Here is a 25102-nt window from a genome sequence, read left to right as displayed (position 1 = left end):
AATATACACGGAGAGGTCTCAAGGGAAGGATTAGACATGCTTTCGTCACTCACCGGTGGGCAGGAATGTGCCAGGAGCACATACGGTTGCACTGCATTTGAAAGCTCTGAGGATGATTGAATGAAGACGTTTTGGATGAGCAAAGCATTCCCGAGAAGACTTTTAGAAAACAAAGTAATATTTGATGATAGTATAGAGGTTGCTAATTATGATATTTTAAAAAAAAAAAGGAATTAAACTCTGCATAGGCAAATACAGATTTGGCAGTATCTACATGTGTAAAGATTATTTTTTAAAATAATAAATCAGTAGCCATAAAAATACATTTCTCCTAATTTGTCAACATTTTATTCTTTCAGTCTTCACAAATGCAAAGAGCAGAATTACAAAACTAAAAATTTATCGTAGGGAGCAAAAACCTGTCATGGTTTCTCAAGAGTCTCAAGTGACTTAAAATTGCTTTCTGCTTTACACAAGAGATACTTTTTGCTGTGCAAGAAAAAAAGAATCTGTGTGACTGTAAAGAAAAACTTACCCACAATTTTTATCTTTTTAGTAACCCAAAAGAATATTTTCTTTGAAAACTTTTAAAGATTTCTTGTCATTGTTTGGGTGTAGTGGTTAGACAAAGCAAGAATTTTTGCACCAGTCATAGTAAATTGATTTATTTTCAATTATTAAACTGTTTTGAGTAATGAGTGAAATTTGGTTCCTTAGATACGACAAAATGGAATCAAAGTCTTGAAGGGCTAAGGACAACTACAAATACATATTAGCAGTGTAACAGCAAAGAACAAAATATAGGATAGCTTTAGTTGGAACTAATGATAAAACAGCCACTTCACAGTCTCTGAAAATTGATTGAATAATATAGGTAGTGATTCAAGAAGATGCTATAGTTGACACTTTTCAGGCTTAAATAAATAATTCAAGCAAGTTCTAGAAAATCTGATTATAATAGAACTTCAAAAGAGGGATGCTGGTGCTGTTGTTGTATTTTTAAAGAGCTGCTGAAGTGACACATTTGGTAAGCATAATTAAGTTACATGACAACTCTGTTTTGTCTTTACAGCTAGGGAAATGCATTTACTTGTGCATAATTGGGTTTGCTCATCAAGTAGTGCCCTAGAAGCACTTCTGAAATCAGTCATTAATAAATATGAGAACAGGTTTGAGTTTAGATTCTTACATCTACTTAATGCAGAGGAGTTTGATTGTGTATATGCAGTAGCTATACGAGAAAACTGGTATTATTAGGTTTGTGATTGATACTATTATGCTAGGTGTCCGCTGAGTAATTTTTGGGCACGTGTCCTTGTGTTTTGGTGGTCTCTGCATTTTTATTAATGAGATTAGCTCATTAGGTATGTATTTTAGCTAATTGCTGCAAGTATCAGTCAGGAAAGTAACATTTTACTAGCCTGATGGCCTTTGGAGCTACTGACATTGGAAGTTATATTAATGATAGAATGAGAGAATCATAGAATGGTTTGGGTTGGAAGGGACCTTATAGATCAATTAATTAAATGCTGAACTCACAAAATTATTCCTCAGTTTGGAGGGGCAGGTGGTACTTAGCACTTCTGATGAAAAGTTTTTAGAGATAGTTACCACATTTGTATGTGGAAACAGTTTTTCTCTTCCCTGATTTAAAGAACCACCACTGAATTGTACTGGACTTTTACAGGTGTTGGCATGATCACATATATTCCAATATGACTTTTTCAAATATAGAGGTAATTTTCAAACTTGAGGTTGACTTCTTATTTGTAAAAACAGAGTTAGAGTGATTATGCTGTTATGCTGTTGCTTCACCGAATTCTTCTTGTGAAACACAGCAGTCATAGGGTAATATTGACTAGCGCATGGAGAAAAGCCTGTAGCTCGCTTGTGAAACAAAACCAGCACAAGCTATCAGAGTTTTCTAGTGCATCCAGCCTATGAATTTATGTTTGTATTCACATTAGAGTTGGGTGCAGAGGAACCTGATGAAATTCAACCAGGGCAAGTGCAGGGTCCTGCACCTGGGAAGGAACCAACCCCATGCAGCAGTACAGGCTTGGGGTGGACCTGCTGGAGAGCAGCTCTGCAGAGAGGGACCTGGGAGTGCTGGTGGATGACAAATTGACCATGAGCCAGCAGTGTGCCCTGGCTGCCAAGAAGGCCAGTGGGATCCTGGGGTGCATTAAGAGGAGTGTAGCCAGCAGGTCGAGGGAGGTTCTCCTCCCCCTCTGCTCTGCCCTGGTGAAGTGCCATCTGTAGTCCTGCGTCCAGTTCTGGGCTCCCCAGTTCAAGAAAGATGAGGAACTACTGGAGAGAGTTCAGCAGAGGGCTACAGAGATGATGAGGGGACTGGAGCATCTCTCCTATGAGGAAAGGCTGAGGGAGCTGGGCTTGTTCAGCTTGAAGAAAAGGTTGAGGGGGGGACCTTATAAGTGCCTATGAATATCTTAAGGGTGGGTGTCAGGAGGATGGGGCCAGACTCTTTTCAGTGATGCCTAGTGACAGGACTAGGAACAACAGGCACAAACTGAAGCATAGGAAGTTCTGTCTGAACATGAGGAAGAACTTCTCCGCTCTGAGGGTGACGGAGCACTGGAACAGGCTGCCCAGGGAGGTTGTGGAGTCTCCTTCTCTGGAGATATTCAAGACCCGCCTGGACAAGGTCCTGTGCAGCCTGCTGTAGGTGACCCTGCTTCGGCAGGGGGATTGGAGTAGATGACCCCCAGAGGTCCCTTCCAACCCCTACCATTCTATGATTCTGTGATTAGAATAATTGATTGGAAGTCACAGCCAGCTGAAGGCTATTTGCATTTCAGTATTCCTGCAACTCTACTCCTGGAATATTTTGATGATCTGCCAAGTCACGCAGTGTATTTAGTTGCTGGACAAATACCATTACTTTGGTTGCTGTTGGGCATCTTCGAACACAGAGAACAAAACTATTTAGCTTAGATAAAAAACAGTATGTTTTGTCTTCAGTTTCCTGCTGCTCTATGGTAGCTGTTAGATGCTGGTAAGGAATGAAAAAGCATAACCTGCTCATGTACTTCATCTTAATTCAGCCTTTGCTGAGGCCTTTGTTACCTGAATCAAATTATATTCTGGAATTAAGCTTACCGATTCTTTTCTTTCACTAGACTGATTAACTTTTTTTTGGAGACATTATGCTTTTATTTCACATAACTGGCTAATTTTTAATACAACTTTCCTAACTAAACCTCTCTTTATTTAGTATTAATATTGTGCAAGATGTACTTAAATCTGTAATTCTGTATGCCCTTTGCTTGTCTAAATTAGAAGTAAAAGTCATCTCCCCTGAAGAAGTATGAATAAAGTAATTATTTTATTTTTAAACAAATTTATAAGGGACAAATTAAGATTTTTTTCAGGCAATTTATTTGAGGTTGTGGTGGTTCTGTTGTATGAGCCAGTGCAAAGGCTTTCTTTCAGTTATGATCTGTACAGCGATAGTCATCATTTTGATTCCTCAGGGCAAAAAAGAATTGCAAATGTTCCAAATCATTTTGAATTCTCAGGGCAAAAAAGGATTGCAAAAGTTCCAAGTAGTTCTGCACCCTAAAAGGAACAGAACAGGACTGTAGCTGTAATCAGATGATTCCCTGTCTTCACAGGTACAGGCAGTATAGAAAGGGTTGGTTGATCACTTACTGAGGGGTGGTGGTGGTGTCACTCTTTGGAAAGGTCTCCTTGCACATCCTTGGAGGGCTGTTGCCACAGGTGGGTGGCACGCACTGGTTTTGGGCGTCCACTTTTCACTACACCTGTGGCTCAGGTAGACTCTGTGGAGCTCTAAACTAACATGTTTTTAAAAGTTTGTGAACTTTGAGAACCTATACTTCTTGCCAGCTGACATTATAGAGGCTCTGGTGCAAATTGTTAAAATGCCATATACCTGTCTGGACTGTGTAGAAACTCAGAATGTAACGACTTCAGGTAGTTACCGTTGTCATACTGAACTACAGCTGTTGCTTGGGATTTATGGGTTTTGTCAGTTCTAAGTACCGGGAATATCCAGCTGTGCAGAGTAATTTTCTGGAATATTCCCGAGACTAAGCTATTATTTCACTTCATCTATGATCAAACCCAAACTGTGTAGTATAATATATTGCATGCTTATATGTGATGTGTAGAATTGTTTTCTCAGGTTGAATTGGCTTATAGCCACCCCAAATGTGAGGAGCATATGCCTCTAGAGATGGTGAAGTTTGTATTACTTCTGTACAGTAACACATCTCTGGAAGAATTCTCTGTACACTGAAGCATGTAGCAATATAGGTTCGTTGGTGCTAAAAGTTTACTTCAAAATTTGGTAGATAGAAACAAGGAAAGTAGCCGGACACATAAAGCTATATTAAAATACAAGCCTATAACAATGGTAAGACTCTAATTCATAAGAAGTAATAGAATATCAGGAAGGGCCTTCAGTGAAGACTTGAAGGCATAAGTGACCTCTTCATAAGTGACCAAGAATGTGATGGTTCAAAAGGAAGCTTCAGCTAACTAGTCATGGGAGCTGCTGCTCATCAGTAGGTATAGCAGACTTTTAATCTGGCCTTAGAGCTCTAGGAACTTGGGAACCATGTGTTTTATTCCTAGGGTATCTTAAACATACTAGGTTAATTTTATTGCCTTTGCAAAAACGTGTTTGTGTGTATTCGGTTCAGGGAAGGAAGTGTGTGAGTGACCATTTTAAGGGACTTTTTTGTTTTTTCAGTAGTAGAAAGACTGGATACTCTTGTGTGAGAAAGATCAGGAAATTTTCCATGTGAACAGTGTTCTGGAGAGAAGTATCTTTTAAATAGTAATTGAAATATTCTTTTAAAATCAGAGTGAACGCTTTCTTAAAAGTTATATACTTTTTTTTCCCCCAAGTTCCTATTCTTTCTTCAGAAAAGAACCAAAGCAGTAAAGAGCTCCCAAGCAGTGAGCTGCACCAGCTGAGTGTGTAGCCTTCTTGTTCGTGCTGTACATTCAGAGCAACAGTGAAGTCTGGGACCTCTTCAGACATATCAAGCCAAAAATTTATACATAAGTTCCTCTCGGCTATAATCTTTATACACTATTCTTCTGGGCAGACTTCAAAAAATTCTTGCATTTATTCCAAATATGCATTTTGTGGTTTTAAAATTTTTTTAGTATTTTTTTCCTCTACCCAGCATTAATCTTTGGTTTCCAGGCATCTGCACTAAAAATGCACAGCAATAACTTACTGGTCATGGGAGACTGCAGTTCAGCAATCTCAACAAATTAAATCTGCCCGTAAGTCCTGTGTATTGAAACACTTTACGGATTGATTTTACCGAAATGGAGAGCCTCTTCCCCAGAGCTATTTGTCTACCTGTGAAGGTTCAAGTAGCATGAGATTGGCTCAATGTCTTTTCTACAAAGGTCACTTGTTTGCTGTAAAGCCAGGGGTACCTCTTTGCCCAGCCCCAGGTGCAGCTCATCCCTTTTCACCCACTCTAACAGAGTAGACCAGTGTCAGACCTGATACAGCTCCTCTCTGCTTCTTGTAAACTCCACTTATGTGCAATGCGTGAGGAACCACTTCCAGAGCAGCAGAAACAAAAGGTTTGTCTCATTTTGATAAGTCTAAACAATGTTGAAATACTTTCTGCTTGAAATTTGGAATGAAAACCAGAAAATTCTAGAGACATTGGAACAGTTTTGAAAAGACATTTTACTTTCTCAAAAGGTTTTGTGTGCTTCCATTTGAAAAGCAGGGGGGATGGGATAGGCACTAGTTTAACTACTGCTTAGTTGGTAAATAGTATTTCGGCACAGATGATGTAGAAATTACTTAGAATTTGCAGTAGAAGCTTGAAAAAAATTAAAATTGTGATCAGTTGTCTCATATCCCAGAGGAGGATGTGCATATATTTATACTTTGATGCTTTTTCTAATGCTGCAGTTTTACTTATAAGTACTTCATGATATGTTGGATATACCATGAAAAGCATTTAAAACATGGATTCATTTTTCATATCTGCATACAGGTTGTTTAAATGCACAAGCTGTTCACTGGTGCTTCACAACCAGTTTGGTATGTGAAGTTCTGGTAGTTGCATTCACAAAATTAAGGAACTGCTACTGAGTTGGTGACAAGGAGTTTAGTCAGTGCTTCGGTTAGATTTCTCATTGCAGCCTTTACTGAATTGTGCCCATGCCCTGAAGGACCGAATTCTGGAGAGTCTGCAGCTGAAATCTTCTATAATGGAAAAATGGATTTGACTCTGCAGACAGTCAACAGGCTATACGGCAGTCTTCATGTTACTAATGCTTTACTGGCATGTGTTTGTATCTCACATTAAGATTTCAAGAGACTTAAGAATTAGTAAGAATCAGTTCACCTGTAGACTCAGTCATGTAATCATCTCCATTGAGATAAAGCCAAAGCTAGTTCCCACTTACTCCTGACTGTCAGTTCCATGAGGTTGTGTGGAGAAATACAACTGCGTGCATTTCATACTTGGAAAATTAAATATTAATGGTAAGTACGGAAATGCTAGAACTGTTTTTATTCAAGAAGGGGATATAATTTGTCAGAATCACAACCTAGGAAGATGACAGCCTGCTGTAAAAGCAAGCATGTCCTTGTGTACTGCATGGAAATGTACTGCAGAAAAAATAAATCCACTTTACAAGTACATAATATTCAATGACATTAAATAGGTGCTACTTTGCCAAGTAAGACCTTTAGCGTTATTGTATGTTCATTCCAGATCTATTCAGTCTAGTGCTAGTCTCATGTGGAGTACTAGGCACTTAATCTGGTAGGTTAATCTTTCTGTTTCTTACGTTTCATGATGTTACAGAGTAACACGTTTTAAATTGGAAAATTTTGTAAACAACCAGATTATAAATTGCTTCAGATGCTGTGGAGAAACAAATTGCTTGAAGTTATTTTTTTGTAATTAATTAGTAAAGTTTTGCACTGGATACTTACATTACCTATTCCAACTGGGAAAAATAGATTGTGAAATTTTAAAAATACTTATGAAGGTTTCTCACACTTAAAAAACCCTTCTAGGCTATCTTTCCAGAATATTTTACTTAAAAATTATTTTGTTACTGTCACAAACTAAAAAGAAGTTCAAGTGCAACTTACAGTTGGCATGTAGCATTTATTGCAGGCACATGTGCTTTACTTTTTGCTATTTACAATACATCCTAGTGTAACACTTCAAGACCAGCCAGGTATTCTGGAGTGTGTGGGCGTAAGTATGTATATGTGCGTTCTCATGCTGTTCTGTATTTAATATCTCCTACTGGTTTAGGGCGATTTCTAGTTTTTTCAGAGAATGTTGCATCCAGATGTTATATGGTTTTAGGAATGATGCTAGTCTCACAGTTATTTTGTAATAAAATTCCTTTAAAATAACACTTTTGACTGAAGTGACAACTTGAGAAAGACTTAACATGGGGAGAAGGCACTGAATTTGCTGACGCTGAAGTAGTATTAATGCATGTAAGGTGTGCTGAAAGTGCATAGTTCTTTTCTAACCTGCATGGCATAACCCTTCAGAGTACTTTAAATAAACGTGTTCTTCTAAAAATATGTTTGCTTGTTTGTTTAGACATAACTTAAAAAGCTGTTTTTAAAGGCATGCACCCAGAGACATGCACGCAATAAATTCAAAGTGTCAATGTTTCAGGGAATCTAAATTATTTTCAGAATTTCAGAAATTGAGAAGGGATATTTGGAAGGAGAAAATGTTGGGCTGGTGCCAAGCGATAGCTCGTAACCCTCACAGACTTCCAAACAGCACAAGAACACCCGAGGTCTCAGGTGATGCTTCACATAACTCTACTTTGGTGAGTGAAAAGTTGCATTTCATGATGGTGGCATGCGCAGATGAACTTCCGAGGCATTACATTTATTTTTTAAAATATTTTTTTTTTGCCATTGATTGCGTTGCTTCAGTATGTGAAACCCTTATAACATTATAGCTATTTACTCTTTCCATTTGCTACTTTTTCATCTTTTATGTTCTGCATGGTCCATTCTGACTTGCATGCTATGTCTATAAATTTGCATTGACATTTTGTGAATGGTAAAGTCTTTAAGCAGGAAATGTCCTAATACAAATTACTTACATTCTTTGTGATCTTAATCAATGCCAATGGCATTTGGTTCCTGATTAATACAGCTGAACATTAGCTAAAGGTACCTTTTTTGCCATTTGCTCCTGCCTGTTACAGGAACAAAGTATAGTATGTCTGCACTTGTGTTAGAGAGAGAGATTTAAAAATTATCTTCGTATATTTAACATGATGTCGCAAGTGATGGTTGAGTTTCTGCATGCAAAGCTATTGACAGTAGATGTTCAGGCAATGTGAAGTCAACAGTTTACATAGTGGAGTTATCATGAATTTTATGAAGTTGAATAAAGTGACTTATTGACAAGAATTTTAATCCTGCAGTTTTTGCTCATTCAAATAAATCCATTTACATCAGTAGACCTCTCCAGGTGAGTAAGAACTGATACTTGGATGTAAAGGCTTCTGACTGCCCTGTGTGTAAGAGCAAAACTTGTCTCTGTACTTGTTTTTCTTCAACTGTATTGACATTTTCTAACTACAGTAAAACTGATTATTTGAAGCAGATTCAGTTAAATATGCGTGGACCAATTTCATTATTAAGCTTAAAATAGGCATAACATTTTCCTCTCTTATGAAGCATGAGGTGTCAGGAAGTGCTGCCCTTCAGTTGTTGAAATGTGGACTTGATGACATCTAAGCAGAAAGGTGAATAATGGTTCATAACCACTGATGAAATGTGGTATTCCAAAGAGCGTGAAGGGAGTTATAAATGAAGAGGCAGTGATCTGTTTGAAAGTTGTTGAAGTTCTGATTAAAAAAGCGCCTCTACTTACTGTGGCAAAATTATCTTGATCAATGGTAGATTTTATAGAATGTTTCTGCTAAGGAAGAGAACACAAGAAGGCAGTACTAAAAATTGCAAATTTTATAGTTTACTTAATATCCTAGGTTATTATTATAGCTCACTTTCATCTGGAATTCTTTTCTTTCAGAAAAATAAAAGGCAATTAAAAAGTAATGAGTCATGAAACAAGAACTTTCAAGTGTATTATCACCATATTTAATTGCTATTACTATTTTCTTTTTTAGTTTAATTACTATTAATGTTTAGGTAGTGCTAGTAATAGGTGATAGCTATTAAGGAATTTAGATATTTGAAAATTTACATATTTTTATTTCTGCTTGATTGCTAGTCAACATTTAATTCAGTTTGATATTCCAGAGATAAGCATTCCAAACTACCAGATGGGATTTAGAAATGACGAACTGTGAATACAGTTCGTAACAGTTGAATCAGTAGAGTTAGGATGTTTTAACCCTGTAAAACTTGTGCAAAAATAAGTTTGCGTGAAACTGCATAGACTGCTGCTTAGTTGATGAAGTGTGTAAGAAAGCCAAGGATATAAACAGCTAAGGAAGATGCTGTGTGTTCTTTAATGTTGTGATGGACTGTAGAATGATAATCTTCACAACACCAAATAAAGCAATAATACCCCTTGAGGCCTGTCAGCTTTCCTCTTCATTAGCTTTGCTTCCTGCTTTCTCAACCATTACTCTTTCTATCCCTCACTTCTGAAGCAAATGACATTCAGTATAAGCTTTTGCTAGCAATGTATTTCCAACTTGTGGGCTGTAGGCTGAAAATCCTTATTTTCCTTATGAACATTTTAAAACCAAAATCTTGTTTCAAACCAGTTTTGATTTTGTTTAGTAGTCTTAGCCTTTAAGCGTTAAAAAATTTTCCATCTAGTCTTGAGTGAAGATACAGACTTTAACACTGGAAAATGAAACATAATGAAATGGCAGAAAATAAAGAATATAATAAATTATTTGTTGTAAGCCACTTCCGATGACCTGTTCGAGTGCCTTCTTTCTGAGTTAGCACTGATTTTTCAGTGCATTGCAGCTCCTCCATGGACCTGGTTGCCTTAGTGGGGATTTATTCGATCTGTCGTGTGAGCAGATATGGTAGGAAGAAACAGCTCGTTGCTTCCTTAGACTGTAAGTGGGCAGTCTGGTTTTGGTGGGAAGCAAACTGGAGTGTACGCTGCATCTTTTTTCACCTCTGCAGTGTGCCTTTTGTGTACACTTCTGATTCATCAGAATGTCTTCTGTATTTCAGAACTTCAGCTAAGGCTTTTCAAAAGAAACTTTTCTTTACCTTTAAAAATAAACACCCAGAGCGGTCGTTTCACAATGCCACTTTCCCAAAGGGGGATGATCTGAAAATTTCCAGTATGTTGTTTCAATTTTATGAAAATAAATATTTTTCTCTCTTAGTGAAAAAAAATAAGGATGCTTGTGGAGTAGGAAGCAGGTTATGATCATTGACATATTGCATTTTTCATTAAGCAAGTAAATGGAATACTGAGCAGCAGTGCAGGAAAATTAAGAATTAAATTAGCACATGATAACACTGAAATAAATTTAAAGAGTTTAATAAAACCAGTTGCACTGTTTCATTTTATTTGATGTTAAGATATTCTAGCTTCATTCAAATCATTTCTGAAATATATTAGCAAAAATCAGCTAAATATTCTTGGAAACATTTTTCCATTATTATTTTCAACTTCATTATAATCTTGTGCCTAAGCTTGATCACCTCAGTATACTTTAGTTGAAGATTAAAGCCTTCATGTTCAGTTTTACGTGATATTCTAGCTCTTGATTCTGAGCATACCTCAAAAATTTTGAGCCATTCTATAATCAAAGAAGGCAAAACTTCTCAAAAAATATTGTTTAATATTATAATTTGACGGATTTTTGTGTTTGTATTCAGAATTTTAGATTCATAGAGAGTAGACCTTGGGGTTTTTTTCATACTCAAGACGATTTCACATAGTCCATTAATTTGGTGTAGTGGGACATAAAGCTGGAATTGACTTTTCTTCTCTGATAGCTAGAAATCATTATCTGTTTCTCAAGCCCAATTTATTATCAGTTTGTGCTTGTTTGTCCTGTATATGTTGTTTGTAAATTTTGAAGGTTCATCCTGCCTAATGTTCATTGTAAGATTTATTTTTAGAGACTTGTATTACAAGTTTTTAACTTTGCTTTCCCTTTTTGTAATAGTTTCCGTCTTCCCACGGGTATCTTAAAAGGTCTTGTCTGTTCCTGCTGCAGTTTGAACACGAGTGACCAGCTGTAACCCTTTCACTTACTGTTACGAACAATGGTGACACTAATTATTCCCTATGCAGTAACACATTTATCATACTGCATAGATTTAGAACCACTTTATTGATATATTTTTTGTAGCTAGCTATTATTTTAGTTTTAAGACCAAACCTCTGGACTCTGTTGTTTTGATCAGTATCAAGACTGTATCAGCTAACATTATTATTGCTCCTCTATTCTTTTCCATTCACAGGTTTTTATATTTATTTAGCAAAAAGACTTTTTAATATTTAACTTTCTTTTTTAAAAGTTTGATTCAGGGGTGGGTTTTTTTTTCCTGGTAATTCTTACTTTTTTCCATTACTTTCTTGTATGTTTCTTTGCTTTTCTATTTCATGTAGGCTTCATCTACTATATTTATCTCTTCTGAAGTAGACATTCATTCAGACATATCTGATGATGTTCAGATTATTCTCTATGGTTTTTCTCTTTTCTTGAATGCAAATTCATAACTTTTTCATTTTTCCCTTTCTCTGATTTTTGCTAGAGTTGAAGAAAGAATAGTAATGTTTTCTTCCTTAATTGACAAGAATCCAAATCTTGAAAACTCATAATTCTATGCAGTAGTATTCGCAAGTTTTTGTCTTCTGAGAGGATAATGGATATATTTGAAAACGTACAATTTTAAGTTCTTTCTTCATGAGTCACTTCTCTCTGAACTGGCAGTATCTATTTATACTGTGATTCTGTAAGCATATGTATGTATCGTTAGGTCAAATGATTTTGATGGGAATACATAAATATGTATTAACATTGATTAAGCAATTTGACTAGAAACAGTTCTGTGTCTCACTGGTTTTGCTCAGTGCCTAGTGCTTCTCTGGGTCCTAATTCAGAACTTGAGCATTATCACAATGTATGTTCTTAAAAGCTGCGTACAGGCTGTTCTGCATAGTGTACGGACTGCTCCTTGATTCAGTACACCACGTTAAACACATGAAGCTAATGGGACACGAGCACATACTTAATGCTGAATTGCAGTCATTAGTGGATTCTACTTTTCCTTCTACTTTTCCCTGTTGTATTCCACACTAGAATTATGGGTGAATATATATATGGAGTTATAGTCATGTGAGTAACTAGGTAATTTATATTTGTATATGCAAATGAAATTTGAACATCATGGCAAATGATGTATTTTAACTCCAAGGAAGGATATTTTATATGCAAGCAAATGATACCATCTGCTTGTCTAAGAGAAAGTAAAATGTTTATGAATTGCCTGTTTGACATAGGCAGATCCTGGGTTGCCACATGTGATCTATGCATGTTGACTGAGCAAGTTAATAGTAGTCAGTGGTCATTCCAAAATATAACTAAACAAACAATGGAAAGTGGTTTTGTTGTGGTTTAACCCCGGCAGGCATCTGAACCCCGCAGAGCCGCTCACTCACTCCCCCTCAGTGGGATGGGGGAGAGAGTCAGAGAGGAGAAGTGAGAAAAATCATGTGTTGAGATAAAGACAGTTTAATAGGTAAAGCAAAAGCCATGCACACAAGCAAAGCAAACCAAGGATTTCATTGACTTCTTCCCACCAGCAGGCAGGTGTTCAGCCATCTCCAGCAAAGCAGGGCTCCACCACGTGTGATGGTGACTTGGGAAGACAAAAGCCATCACTCCAAACATCTCGCTTTCCTCCTCACTTGCTGGTGGGATAGTGTGAGAGGCGGAAAAGGCCTTGACGCTGTGTAAGCACGGCTCAGCAATAACTAATATATCCCTGTGCTATCAACACTGTTCTCAGCAGAATTCCAAAACATAGCACTATACAAGCTACTGTGAAGAAATTTAACTGTATCCCAGCCAAAACCAATACAACTTTTCTTCCAGTGATAAACTGAGCAGCTGGTGTAGAGAAGCTGGGGTTTAGCTGTAAGTTCTGCTAGCTGTGTGAAAGTTCTGAGTACTGCAGGAATGATTTGTCAGTAGATGAAGGTCCCATCCAACCCCAGCCATATCTAAAACCCAAAATTTGATTCCAGAACAGGAAAAATCTCTTGATCTGAGCTTGAAGTGTTTACCTGCGTGATTTTCTTTAAGGGACTGTAATTCCTTGCTGAGAATCCTGTGAAATAGGATTCCTCTAGGTTTTCCTTAACATTGCAAGCCTGGTATTTTTAATCTGACAGAGGTTGAGGGGATGTTTAGGATCTGTATTTTAATTTGTTATAAGAAAATTGTGTAGTTTAATACTCAAAAACTAGATGAAAGTGAGAAAAGAGTAATGATCTAAGAATATGGAGTTGGTTTCATGTGAATTATTTTCTTATTTGCGTAACTATTAAGTGGACTTACATTAAATAGACTGCAGAACTAGCTTGGAAATCCACAATACTATAACTACAAAATTCTCTGTAGTCACTGCTTTTGGAAATGTAGTGGTATCTTTAATATAGTCGCCAAAGAGTGTGTATACGTGGATCAAACTGTGGAAAAGGGAGATTCTACAGAGAACTGTAGTTTTGAAAGGGCAGAATTATTCACCTGGTATGATAAATTTTACACTGTTTAATCCTTGTTTAACGCTTCTGCAGCATTTCATTTAGAGCCAGCATGTGTTCTGATATTCTGGGACTAAAATTCTTGTTGCCATTGTTCGTTGTACTTTTTGAGGCACTTCACCTGTTTTTCTTTCCTCAGATGCTCTAAGGCCTTTTGATAAGAAATTTCACAGAATCACAGAATCACAGAATCACAGAATGGTAGGGGTTGGAAGGGACCTCTGTGGGTCATCTAGTCCAACCCTCCTGCCAAAGCAGGGTCACCTACAGCAGGCTGCACAGGACCTTGTCCAGGCGGGTCTTGAATACCTTCAGAGAAGGAGACTCCACAACCTCCCTGGGCAGCCTGTTCCAGGGCTCCGTCACCCTCAGAGGGAAGAAGTTCTTCCTCATGTTCAGACGGAACTTCCTGTGCTTCAGTTTGTGCCCAACAAATTTTCATTTCAATTTCATTAGACACATGTTAATTTTTAGCATTTTAAAACAGATTACCTTTTAGATTTTTATCTAGCAAGTCCCTTAGTATCTGTTCATGCTAAGCTATGGAAACTTTTCCCGATGATGCAGATGTCCGGCATTGGGCTCATCCTGCTGCCTGATACTGCATGCTCCCCTGTGGGGCTACTGTTTTAACTATTTATTGTGTTCTAATTTACAGGGTCAGCCTAAGCTGTCTGTGGCCTCTATAGCCATGCCACCCCAGGCCAATCTTATTGATTTTCCTTCTATTTAAAGCCAATTAGCAGTCGTTACCTGGGTTATCATCACCTGCTGGCTTCTCACCACAAATGTTTTATAAGGATGTGAAGTTGTGAAGAATTCATTTGTGCTTCTTTGCCGTGCATACGTAAACCATTAGAGCAGGGCAGATGTAGGCCAAAGCTTTTGGGTAGGTCTTCCCCAGTGCTCAGTTTCTTCCTCAGTGCATACCAGCATAATTTAATCATTTAAGAGCAGAGCAGATATGGTCAAATTTTTACCTATTTGACCAGTGATTTCAGTTGGGCTTCCCTGTGACAGACTTAAAATTACAGTCGTCACTTAAATAATTTTAATGTCATTCGTGAAAAGGATGACACATTTCCTGACCAAAAATGGAGGCCACACAGAAAATTGCTATAATTTTGCATTTTAGAAGCAACAATAACTTAAATATTGGAGAAAAAAAATAAAGCTTACCTGAGTGCTGGCTTCAGTATGAGTAAATTTTTATTGTTGTTGCTATTATTATTTAAAGTTCTTAAAGTAATGTTTTATTTACTTTTGTAACTTACACTTATTTGTGTTTTCTAGGTGTCAGATGTCCAAATTACAGATACTTTTATGAGTGGAATTTGCAGAAAATTATTTTCTGGACATCAAATAAGCAGACATTGACAGTAAATATTTGTTAAATATCTGCATAACTGTTTGAATAGATAGTATTGAATCCTTTATTCTTCCCCTGAAATATTTCAAGCACCTTCTTTCTCATAGCAACTTGTGTTCACAAGATTGATTCAAACCTTTTTAATATAAATTATTCATAATTTATTTCTTTTTTGTATAGCTGAAGCTGTCTCTTTAGTCTGTTTCACTTAGGAAAAAGGGGCATCTTTTAATTGTAGAATTTAAAATTTATTAACTTTTTTTAGTTTTGGAGAGAAGAGTACATTGTACATCTCAGTACATTGGACTTGTTCACATAACTTTTGACTGAAAGCTCAAGAATTATTTTTCTAGCTATTTTTAATATGTCCATAAAAATTTTAGATTTAGCTTAAAGTGTGTAAAGCTCCAGGGCATATGATGTAGTATTATATATACTGCAATAAAGAAGGGATTACCAGATCACCATTCAGTTTCTATCTGGAAAGTGAGTTCTAGAAAGTGAGAAAATCAGACAGGGCCGAGTAATTAACTTGTTTCTCATAAGTTTAAATGGGTTATTCTCATTTTGGCTCAGTGAAACCTTCAGTCCCATCATTAACTCAACACCTACACTGTAATGGGGAAGCCAAGATGACAGGAAGCATCAAAGAAATGTCTCTGCTCATTTATTTATTGCCAGAGTAATACCAGCAAGGAAAGCTATGAAATCAGATCATGTTAAAAAAAAAAAAAAAGACCAAACAAACAAACTTAAAAAAAAAGGAAAAAAAGTAGTGGTGGAAGATCATTCTGCAACTTTATCTTGTAAAAAATCTCATGGTAATACTACATGTTGAAGTAAAATTGCAAGTTTACATAGCACTCCCATTCCTGAGGATCCATATTTTTGCATGGTATTTTGCAGTACAATACTACTTGAAGTTACAAGGTCTAGAACCAGTTTTAGGATAAGCTTTCTACTGTGCTGACTGCCATGGTCTGTGCAACTCAGTCCTGTAAACAGAAATGTGTATGCATAATTTGCTTGAAGAGTCTATACTGATACCATTTGCATGCTTAAAGTATGTGCATGTAAGTTTGTGCAGCAGCAGTTCAGAGCATTGATAGAAAAGGGTAGGAATCAGGATTTCCCTCATGTATGTATATGTTTATTTCAACCCTGCTAGTTTAAAATGTATATAATTACGTAAGTTTGTGCAGTTTCAGCAACAAGATTCATTCTCACTGTTAAGTGGTTTGCATAGTAATTATTACTGCAAAATATTCTCCAAATTACTCCCGGAAAATATTCTTAAGAGGAAAATGGGTCTATACATGCCTGACAAGAAGCCATTTCATGCATTCGTATTACTGCGTAAGCTTTGCTACAGACAGGGGTAGAAGAACAACTACACCTAGGTTCGTCCCTAACATATTCTCCTGCTCACTGTCCTCAGTAAGAGGGCTGGTTTTCCTGCAGCGTAAGGAGTCTGCACCTATCACAGCTGCCTTGTGAACACCTAGCTTGTACAGAGACAGTTGGAGTCCTCGTTGCGGCTGTCCATCGTTCTTCTTTTTGTCTAAGAGACATGCTGTGGCACAGAAGCTAATAGAAGTAGGGCCTCTTGAAATCTGCAGCCTGTAGGAGTTTCCCTTTTTATAAGATTTTGATGGAGCCCTGAGCTAGGAAATGGTCTTGGGGAGAGGTCAGATATTCAAACAAAAGTTAACCTTTACAAGTGGATTCTTCCAAAAATACTCCGTGGGAAGATTCTGAAATCTAATGTTCTCACCCTGTTTTCCTGTTGGCAGTGTCACTAAATACTTACCATTGCAACCACAATTGTCGTGTCCCCTTTTCAACAAAGAACAGCAACAGAAAGTGCTGGAGTGATGAACCCAAGCAGAAAAAGGGGCATAATTACAGTGCAGGTTAAAGCCTTGACTTGCATTGTATGTAACTTCCACATAACTTTGTGAAAGTCACTTCTACTTTGTGACTTCAGCCTCATTAATGTGAACTAATAGCATTCAGGATAAAATTTCACTTACAATTGTATGGTGCTTAAATCCTGTAGAGACAAAGGTGTTAGACCTATCCTGGTTGGTAGTGAAAGGATTAAATAAATTTGGATAATTATTACAAAAGAGGAGGAGAAAATGTGGCAGAAGACCTAGTGTCTTTCTAGAGACGAATCAACAGACAGGGTGAGGCTTAGTGTCCATTCCACAGGAGATGGAGAACACAGCACAAACCAAATATCCTGCTGTGGTTTCAGAGGTGTCCCACCAATATAATTAGAGATGGATCCATGGTCGAAAGTGGCCGTATGTGGATGCTGACCATATGACTTCCATCGATGCTGTTGACTGTGAAAGAAAACTGCCTGTGACCTCGTTAGGCTAATTACATCTAGGGTTAATCTTTTATTCCCTCCCCCTTGTCCTTTAATAAAGTGTGAGATGGGAGTAATAGGATGATATTAAGAAGGGGAAATTTAGACTGAAGGTGAAGAATGTACTCTTGACAATGGAAAGTCTTAGGCTGCTATAGGATTTTGTATTGAGGGTTGCAGGAACACCTTGTCTGTGATCCTTGAAATCTGACATGGAAACATCTGGACATTATATTTATATTAGCTTTTTTCCTGCCTCTGATCTTCTGTGCATGAAGGTTTTTTATCTGTTGCTAAAAGAAATACATCCTACCTTTTCTTGGCCTGGTAATAATTTTATAAAAACATTTGTGTGAAAGTTATAACTTAAGTACCAGATCAGCTGACTGTGATTTGTCCAATCATAAAGCATTTTTTAAATAAAGTGTTTGGGTTTCATTCTTTGTGAAGATCTATTTTGTGCTAAAGTGTTTGTTTTCTGTTTCTGTGTCTCATAGTTAAGTTATTTCTCTTTTTCAGTCTGCACTGACCCCAACAATATTTACTTTTTAATCATGTAGGTGGTAATTTACATAACTGAGTTATCTTTTTTCATAAGGTATTGTAAATAGGATCTTATTCGGCCCACCTTACAATAAGAAGAGAGGCACCAAATGTAGCCATGCTTTTAGCATTTTTATGCCCAAAAGTTAAACACTGGTTCTCTTTTGTAATGGATGAAGGAGGAAAATGGTGTCTTTTTTTTTTCTGTGACTTTTGTTCTGTGATTTTTCTGTTGTTTTGGAGAAACAGAATTTTATGATGTTGTTGCGTTAAAAGGGGTAAGGAAGCCTGATAAGTGGCAAAAGGAGAGCCCTCCTGATGAGTCTCAAGATTCAGAGCAAACCCCCCTTGCGTTCTAAACTCTCGCTCAGATGAGAGTCTAGGTGCGGGTGGATCCACTCCTAGTCCCAGACTTGGTCAACAGTTTATGTCTAAAGGGTTAAGTGTGTAGCCACTTACCAGATTCAACTTGCCTGCCAGAGCCCCTCCAAGGACTTTCACTGAAACAGTTTTGCAAAGTTGAAACAATAGGTGGTTTATTCAAGCGACAGGTATCACAGATTTGGGATTGCCATTGGTAAACGCACTGTCTACAGAGATTGAGCTCAAAGTAATAGTTTAGCGCTTTAGTTAACAATGTGTTCCCGGGGACACGTCTGACAAAGTCAGAGGCGCGACTCTTACCAAAAAGATGTCCCTTCTTGGGGGGGGGAAGAGAGGTCAAGGCTCGTCAACCCATCCATCAGGTAAAGGTCTCGCTTGGCTCCTCCTCCCAAAGAGAGTTTTCCAGTGCCAATTTTTACATGTTTGAAAATCTTTTGGTAAAGTGGGACTAAGTCAATTATTGTGTATGGATTGGCTCTTGGCGTGGAATGTCGTGTCATCAGAAGCGGAAAACCCCCCAAAACAAACAAAGAAAAGAAAAATCTCCAAACCTGCAGTAGCTGTAGCCTCGCTGCTGCTTGTATTTCACAGAGAAGCTGTTGAGTACAAGTTCAGCCCAGCATAAGTGTGAGGGTAGGCAGACTAAATTTACGTGTAGTGAAATTTATAGTAATGAGATCATTGAACCAGGAGGCACGCTGATGCTGGTCCAGCCAAGGGACTCAAACTCACCGTAGATGAAGACCCCAGAGGCAGTACAACGGTTTCTGAGGGCTCTCAAAGTGCTCTGTTGATAATCTGGAAGTGGGGTGTATCAAAACCATGTACTCTGACTTTCTGTTTAGTGGGGACATACAATTTTACCTGTTCAGATTTAGGCATATACTCTTCTTGGTAAGAGGCACTAATTTAGACTACAGTATTTCCTGATGCTGAAATAATTTAATTTCTTTTTTTTATTATGGAGACCTGAGTTTATTTAAGCATGTTTGATGTTTGTTTTCTCTGGGTAATATTATACTAGAATGTGCTAATTGCTTCTTGTAATCTTTGTAATCCATAAATATTAATGCTCATAAACTGTTAGTAACAGCTGATTAAAAAATGCAGAAAAATGAGCAATTCAATTAATCAATTTAAACTGATTTTATAACTGCATAAATAATTACTAAATTGTCAAAACATCAATAATGATGCCTGTTGAGCTACAGTAGTATGAGATAGTTTGAATATTTTACACACACTAAGTGTGATTTTCCTTGAGTTTCTTCCCTGTTGTAGGTTAAGGCCATTTTATTTAAACCAAGATTACAAAATCCTGAAGATCTCCACTCATGGACAGCAAATGCAAGATCTCATGTAATTTTTAAGGAGGTCCTAATCTCCCAGTATCTTTAAATGGCTGATGATGCTCCCTATCTCTGAAATCCTCTTCTGTATTCAAAAGTGTTGTTTTCAAAAGTCTGAACCTAAAATTTGCTTTTAAATCATTATTTTGGGATTTCAGTAAAAATGGGCTTTCAGGGGAAATAATTGAAATTATACACTTGGAATATCTGAAGTGATGCTCCTCAGATTTTGGTGACTTATCAAATTGTGATTTTTAATTGCAGCGTATATTTAGATAGCATCAGAAATTCTGCCATTACTGAAATCTTGCAGTAATCAAGAAATTGGTTGAAATAATGGAAGGATAGTTCAGGTAGAACTTTTTTTTTTTTCCCCCATGAAGTTTAATTCTCCATAGAGGGGAAAGAAAATGAAATGAGTAAGAGAGTGGAAGAAAAAAACAGGAAAGAGGAAATCTTGTATAAATACAAACATCAGCTCCACTTTGATTAGTATTTTGTACTAATACGAATTCACTTGTTCTCAAAAAAAAACCCACCACAAACAGTTTTTTCCAAATACATTTTTTTTATCACATCATATTCACAGTTCACCTTGGCTTATGTATTGAGCAGTGTTGATGCAAGATAGCATCTGCAAAACTGAATATTCACTGTCTTGACACTTCCGTCTAAATGCATATTTTTAAGTGTTCTTTGGGTACCTGCCTTTGGTGTGCAAGTATGTTTAAAGCACTCTGTAAAAAAAATTGAGACATCCATCATTAATTTGCTGGGTTTTAATGTCTGTTTTGAGTTTTTACATGCACCGTCATTGACAGGAGCCACAAACAGTCATCTTGCTTCTGATTTCTGTATTTTAATCATAGGATCATTCATTTTTCCTGCTTGATCTGGACATTGGTCATATTGTCTTTCTAAAGATAGGCATAGAGAACATGCAGTATAATATAATTAATGTACATGTGTTTCTTGGAAAACCTTTTTCCCATGGCTCTGAAGAAGTGGTTAAAAGGCAAAGACTTCTGAAAAGTGTAACAGTAAAACTTTGCTTTAATGCTGCAAGTGACCTAAAAGTTTTTTGTTTAACACGCACAAAAAGCTTTCATGTAGTACATGCCTACACACAGGGTTGAATCAAGAAATGCTAACTCTCGTACCAGTCTTAAAAGTATGGCCCGTTTTGCTTTTTAAAAATGTCTTTTGAGAGGAGCTTTCTTACCAACTTCAGATCTGAAGGAATTTCAGCAATATTTAATTAATCCGCTTTTGTGATGTAAGTAACAGCACTTATGTTGTTGTCTGCTATTTCCTTGTTCAGATGCTTTCGGTTAGTGTTTTTGCAGAGGAGGAAACCAGGCAGAGCCCCGCATTTTTAACCCACCGCAGCATCAGGTTGCTGCTCCGCAGTGTCCTTGCTGTCACTGAACCGTGGGAAATACCGTGACTTCAGGTTGTGTGGAGCTGCAGAGGGAAAGCCTGCTGCACGGCTGTGTCTGCAGGCTGCCATGAGTACGCTGCCCCGAATTTAAACTGGCACAGAGATCCTGTCTGCCATCCACAATTTCTCTGGAATGAATGAATAAGAAAGAGGTTAGGTGTAGGTAGGGTTTTTATCAACTCTTTATTTAGCATTTGAAGAACCTTTTGCAGAGATATACTTTTTTAATAATGTGGAGAATGGTAACGTGAGTTAATGCTTTGGTCAGTTGGTGCCTGTCATGGAAAATGCATGGCTTATCAGCTTCTCGTATGCATGAGATCTGCAATTAGCTTAGTAATTTTGTATATTTATTCTCAGTTCAAAACGTTAGTAGAGCAAGTGGTTTCTTGCAATAAAAAAATAATTGAAAGCAGTTTGTTTTCCTACATGAGAAAATTCGATATGCTTTGGTTATCTGTGTATTTAGTTTATTTTGGGATGTAATTAACTGCATGATGTCCAGTCAGAATGGGATCTGTTTGTGCTCATCTAAGTATCAGTGCCTGCAGAAGTGACTATCGAATTGTCTGCATAAAAAAGTCTACAGAATCACAGAATCACAGAATGGTAGGGCTTGGAAGGGACCTCTGTGGGTCATCTAGTCCAACCCCCCTGCCGAAGCAGGGTCACCTAGCGCAGGCTGTGTAGGGCCAGAAAGTACTTTAATTAAAAGAAAAAATCCCTACAAGCAAATAACTTCTTCTGTTTTTCAAAAATTTTAGTAATATAGAAATCTACTCGTATTGTTAGGAATTTTGTTTCTAGGGGCCATTGTCTGCAGGTTTTGTATTCTCTTTTTCATTTTATTATTGTGTGGTACAGGATAACTCTTTCTTTATCAAAATATGTATAAAAGTGGAAGAATATTTGAGAATTTTCCTTTCTGGTAGGTCATAGGGGATAGGACCAAGTTCACTAGTGATTTTTTTTTTGCATTCAAAGCGGTATAGTCTGATGAAAGTGACCTTACTTATATGCTTTTTGTTCTAGATTGAGAGACTAGAAACCTGATATTTGCATTTTCCTGAGCTTGTATTTTGGTTTAATATAGGTTGCCTCCTTCAGAGAAGTAAACTAAGAAGTGTTCTGGCAAGCTTGCAGACTTGCAGCATGGCTCTTTCAGGAAAAGTAAATATAATTTCTGATTTAATCTTTTAGAATCTCTTTAAAAAGTTAATATATTCAATATTTCCCACCATCATTTAATTAATGCACTTTTGGTCATTTTTATGCATTTTTATATTAGATGCAGTTTAAAACCGAAGACAAATGTCATGTGCTTAGATGACTTTGAATCTCTGCCAGACTTTGTAAGGAGGTCTGGAAACTATGAAATCTCTGATGTCACTTTTCATGGTATAGTTTTCTGCTTTTTCTGTCTGATCACACATTCTAGGTAGAGGATAAGTTTTGTAAATAAAAAACATGAAATAAGAAAACTGAGAATCAACAAGTAGTGACACAGAAGAATAGTGTAAAGTTTTGTGGCTTTTTTTCCTAAGTTACACAGACACATTTCAGAAACCATTCAGTTGCCTTGGACTGATTGCAGCCGCCAGAAAATGTAACTCTTTCAAAATTTATTAGCTGAATATTTACAATAATCCATAGACCATCTGAAGCTGCTTCAAGGACTACATTATTACTATTTTCATTCTGTACATACAATAAAAAAATTAGATCTTTCACATTATTATTTCAATAATATTTAATTTATAAATACTTTGGGAAAGGACTAATATTTACATTTCAGACATGACAATTAAAATACTGTTAAGTTTCCTGTGCTATGATAAAGAAGGAGGAGACAGAATACTTTTGGTTTTTTTTTCTGAATGAGGTGTGGAGGGGGAATCAGCTGTGTTGAACTGAAAAATAAGATTCACTCCTTTCCCCTACAGCCCCAATACTAAATGAAGCCCAAGACTAAGGAATTCTAGCTTTTCAAATACATTATTTAGAAAGCTGAGGGTGAAGATTTAATGTATTCCAATGCATTTGACCTGTAGGTTATCTTTAAAACAGAATATATTAAAAAAAAAACATTCAGCAGCATGTCTGTGAATAACACATCTGCTCAGGAAAACTTATTATTGTTCTCTAACAGCCTTTCAGTCACTACCTCTGGCTTTGGGTGGCCTGAGATAATTATACTAATGAAAATGGCATAGGTGAAACTGTTTTGTAATCCTCAGTAAAACCTATGCTGTTGAGATTGCTGTGATGAAAATTTCACAGTCATGAAGCTGGTTTTGATATTCATGCAACTGCTTTTTTTCTTGGAAGCATCCATTTTTTATTGTGTTCTGTAAGCCTCACCTTTTGAAAACAAAATAGATTTTGATTTGTCTTGTAAGAAGTCCCTTTTTTTTTTAATAAATGGAGTCCAATGATTGTTGAGTTCCTTTGCTTAGAAAGGATTTATTTTAGTTTAATTTTAAAAGTTAAGATTTATTTTAAGATTTTAGGTTTTCAGAACGATTCTAGGTTCTTGTTTTAAATAGTAAAAACTAAAACATTTCAGTACTTTTCGAACTGAAAAATCACATTCAGAGTATATATATATGCTATAGTGACCTTACTGTTTTCTTCCATTTCCCATAGTGTAATACATTCACAGGTGTACATATCTGTCATCCCCAGTATTAAAGTTCCTTTCACTTAGGAGGGAGGTGTTGTAGGATTTGGTCTTTCAAATTTCAAAGTCTCAGTAACGGTCAGCATAGATGTCTTCCTTTTCTTTTTCAGAGAAGGATTTTCAACACAATTTTCTACTATTTTACTTTTCACCTTGTCAGCTATATATAAATTTTAAATATACTTCAACTTACAGGTATGCTGTTTTTAAGAAGAACATTTTAAATGAGCCTTGCTTGTAATCAAAGCTTGAATACTAGACATTACAAAGAGTTTTGCCCTGATTTGCAAAATGTCTAATTTTCGGATTAGAGTAGATGTGGGCGAAACCAGTATGTACAAAAATCAGCTGTAGAAGGTTCAATGATTAAAGACTCATGGCCAATTTTGATGATGCATCCAACTCGTTCTTATCTGAGTAGTCCTCTTGGTTGCAAGAGGATTAAACACATGGTAATCATACTAGTTAATACTCAGAGAGACAAGATGAGAAATCTAACCAAATGCATGCATTATGATACTATTAAAGAGCATCTTTTTTGATGGATAGGATAACTAAACACACTCAGAAGCATATTCCTGAACCATGATTTATGGATGGTGTGTCTCTAAAACACATATGCACGTCAGTTGAGGGCTGAGAAAAGCTAAATATATTTGGACCTACCTGAAGTACTCTTACAAGTTTTTTTTAACTGCTTTTCCCTCTTCCGTTCATCTCACTCCTTGGAGCAGTAATGAACACGTTCACAAAGAAAATTAATCCTTTATTGTTATACTGACACGAGCTGTGACCTTGTCAGATCAAGTAAGATAAGAAAACCTGGCCCTAATCGGTATTTAGAGATCAACAGGTGACAAAAAAAAAAAGGTCTGCAAAACAGAGAGCTCTTTTCTTGTTAAGATTTCATTTATTTTTTCCAGCAGATGCTACTCTTGTGTGGTTTTAATTTATCTTTGTCAGGTGCATTGTTTTGAAAATGCCAACCAAGGAACTGCACCGCTCATCACTGAATTCTTGCACATACAACAGTTACAACATTTATTTTCTCATTCTCATTTTGAGTAGATACAGCTTTTACGTAGACACTTAAGACTATACAATATTATCTAGCAAACAGATATGTTTGTAATTCAAATTGTTTACTTCTTGCTATAGCTACAAATGGAATGTCTTTATATGAGGCTGAGTGTTGGATAAAGTAAGCCACAAAC

The 25102-nt window shown here is 36.8% G+C and overlaps 1 protein-coding gene across 7 annotated transcripts in view; it reads left to right on the top strand.

Annotated features, from left to right (window-relative positions):
* Nucleotides 1–25102, top strand: part of MARCHF1 (membrane associated ring-CH-type finger 1) — a 248518-nt gene that overhangs the window by 142093 nt on the left and 81323 nt on the right. For 6 of the 7 annotated variants that reach the window (XM_075421657.1, XM_075421663.1, XM_075421662.1 and 3 more), the window contains one exon: nt 7700–7839. In XM_075421657.1, coding sequence (XP_075277772.1) covers nt 7738–7839 — 102 coding nt within the window. In that variant the 5' untranslated portion in view covers nt 7700–7737. The remainder of the gene's footprint in view (nt 1–7699; nt 7840–25102) is intronic. The other variant, XM_075421660.1, reaches the window with a different exon arrangement.

This window comes from Opisthocomus hoazin, chromosome 5 (genome assembly GCF_030867145.1).
Source record: "Opisthocomus hoazin isolate bOpiHoa1 chromosome 5, bOpiHoa1.hap1, whole genome shotgun sequence".
In the NCBI taxonomy this organism is placed as follows: domain Eukaryota; kingdom Metazoa; phylum Chordata; class Aves; order Opisthocomiformes; family Opisthocomidae; genus Opisthocomus; species Opisthocomus hoazin.
Note: the sequence above shows the minus strand (reverse complement) of the source record. Positions and strands in the feature narration are given on the sequence as shown.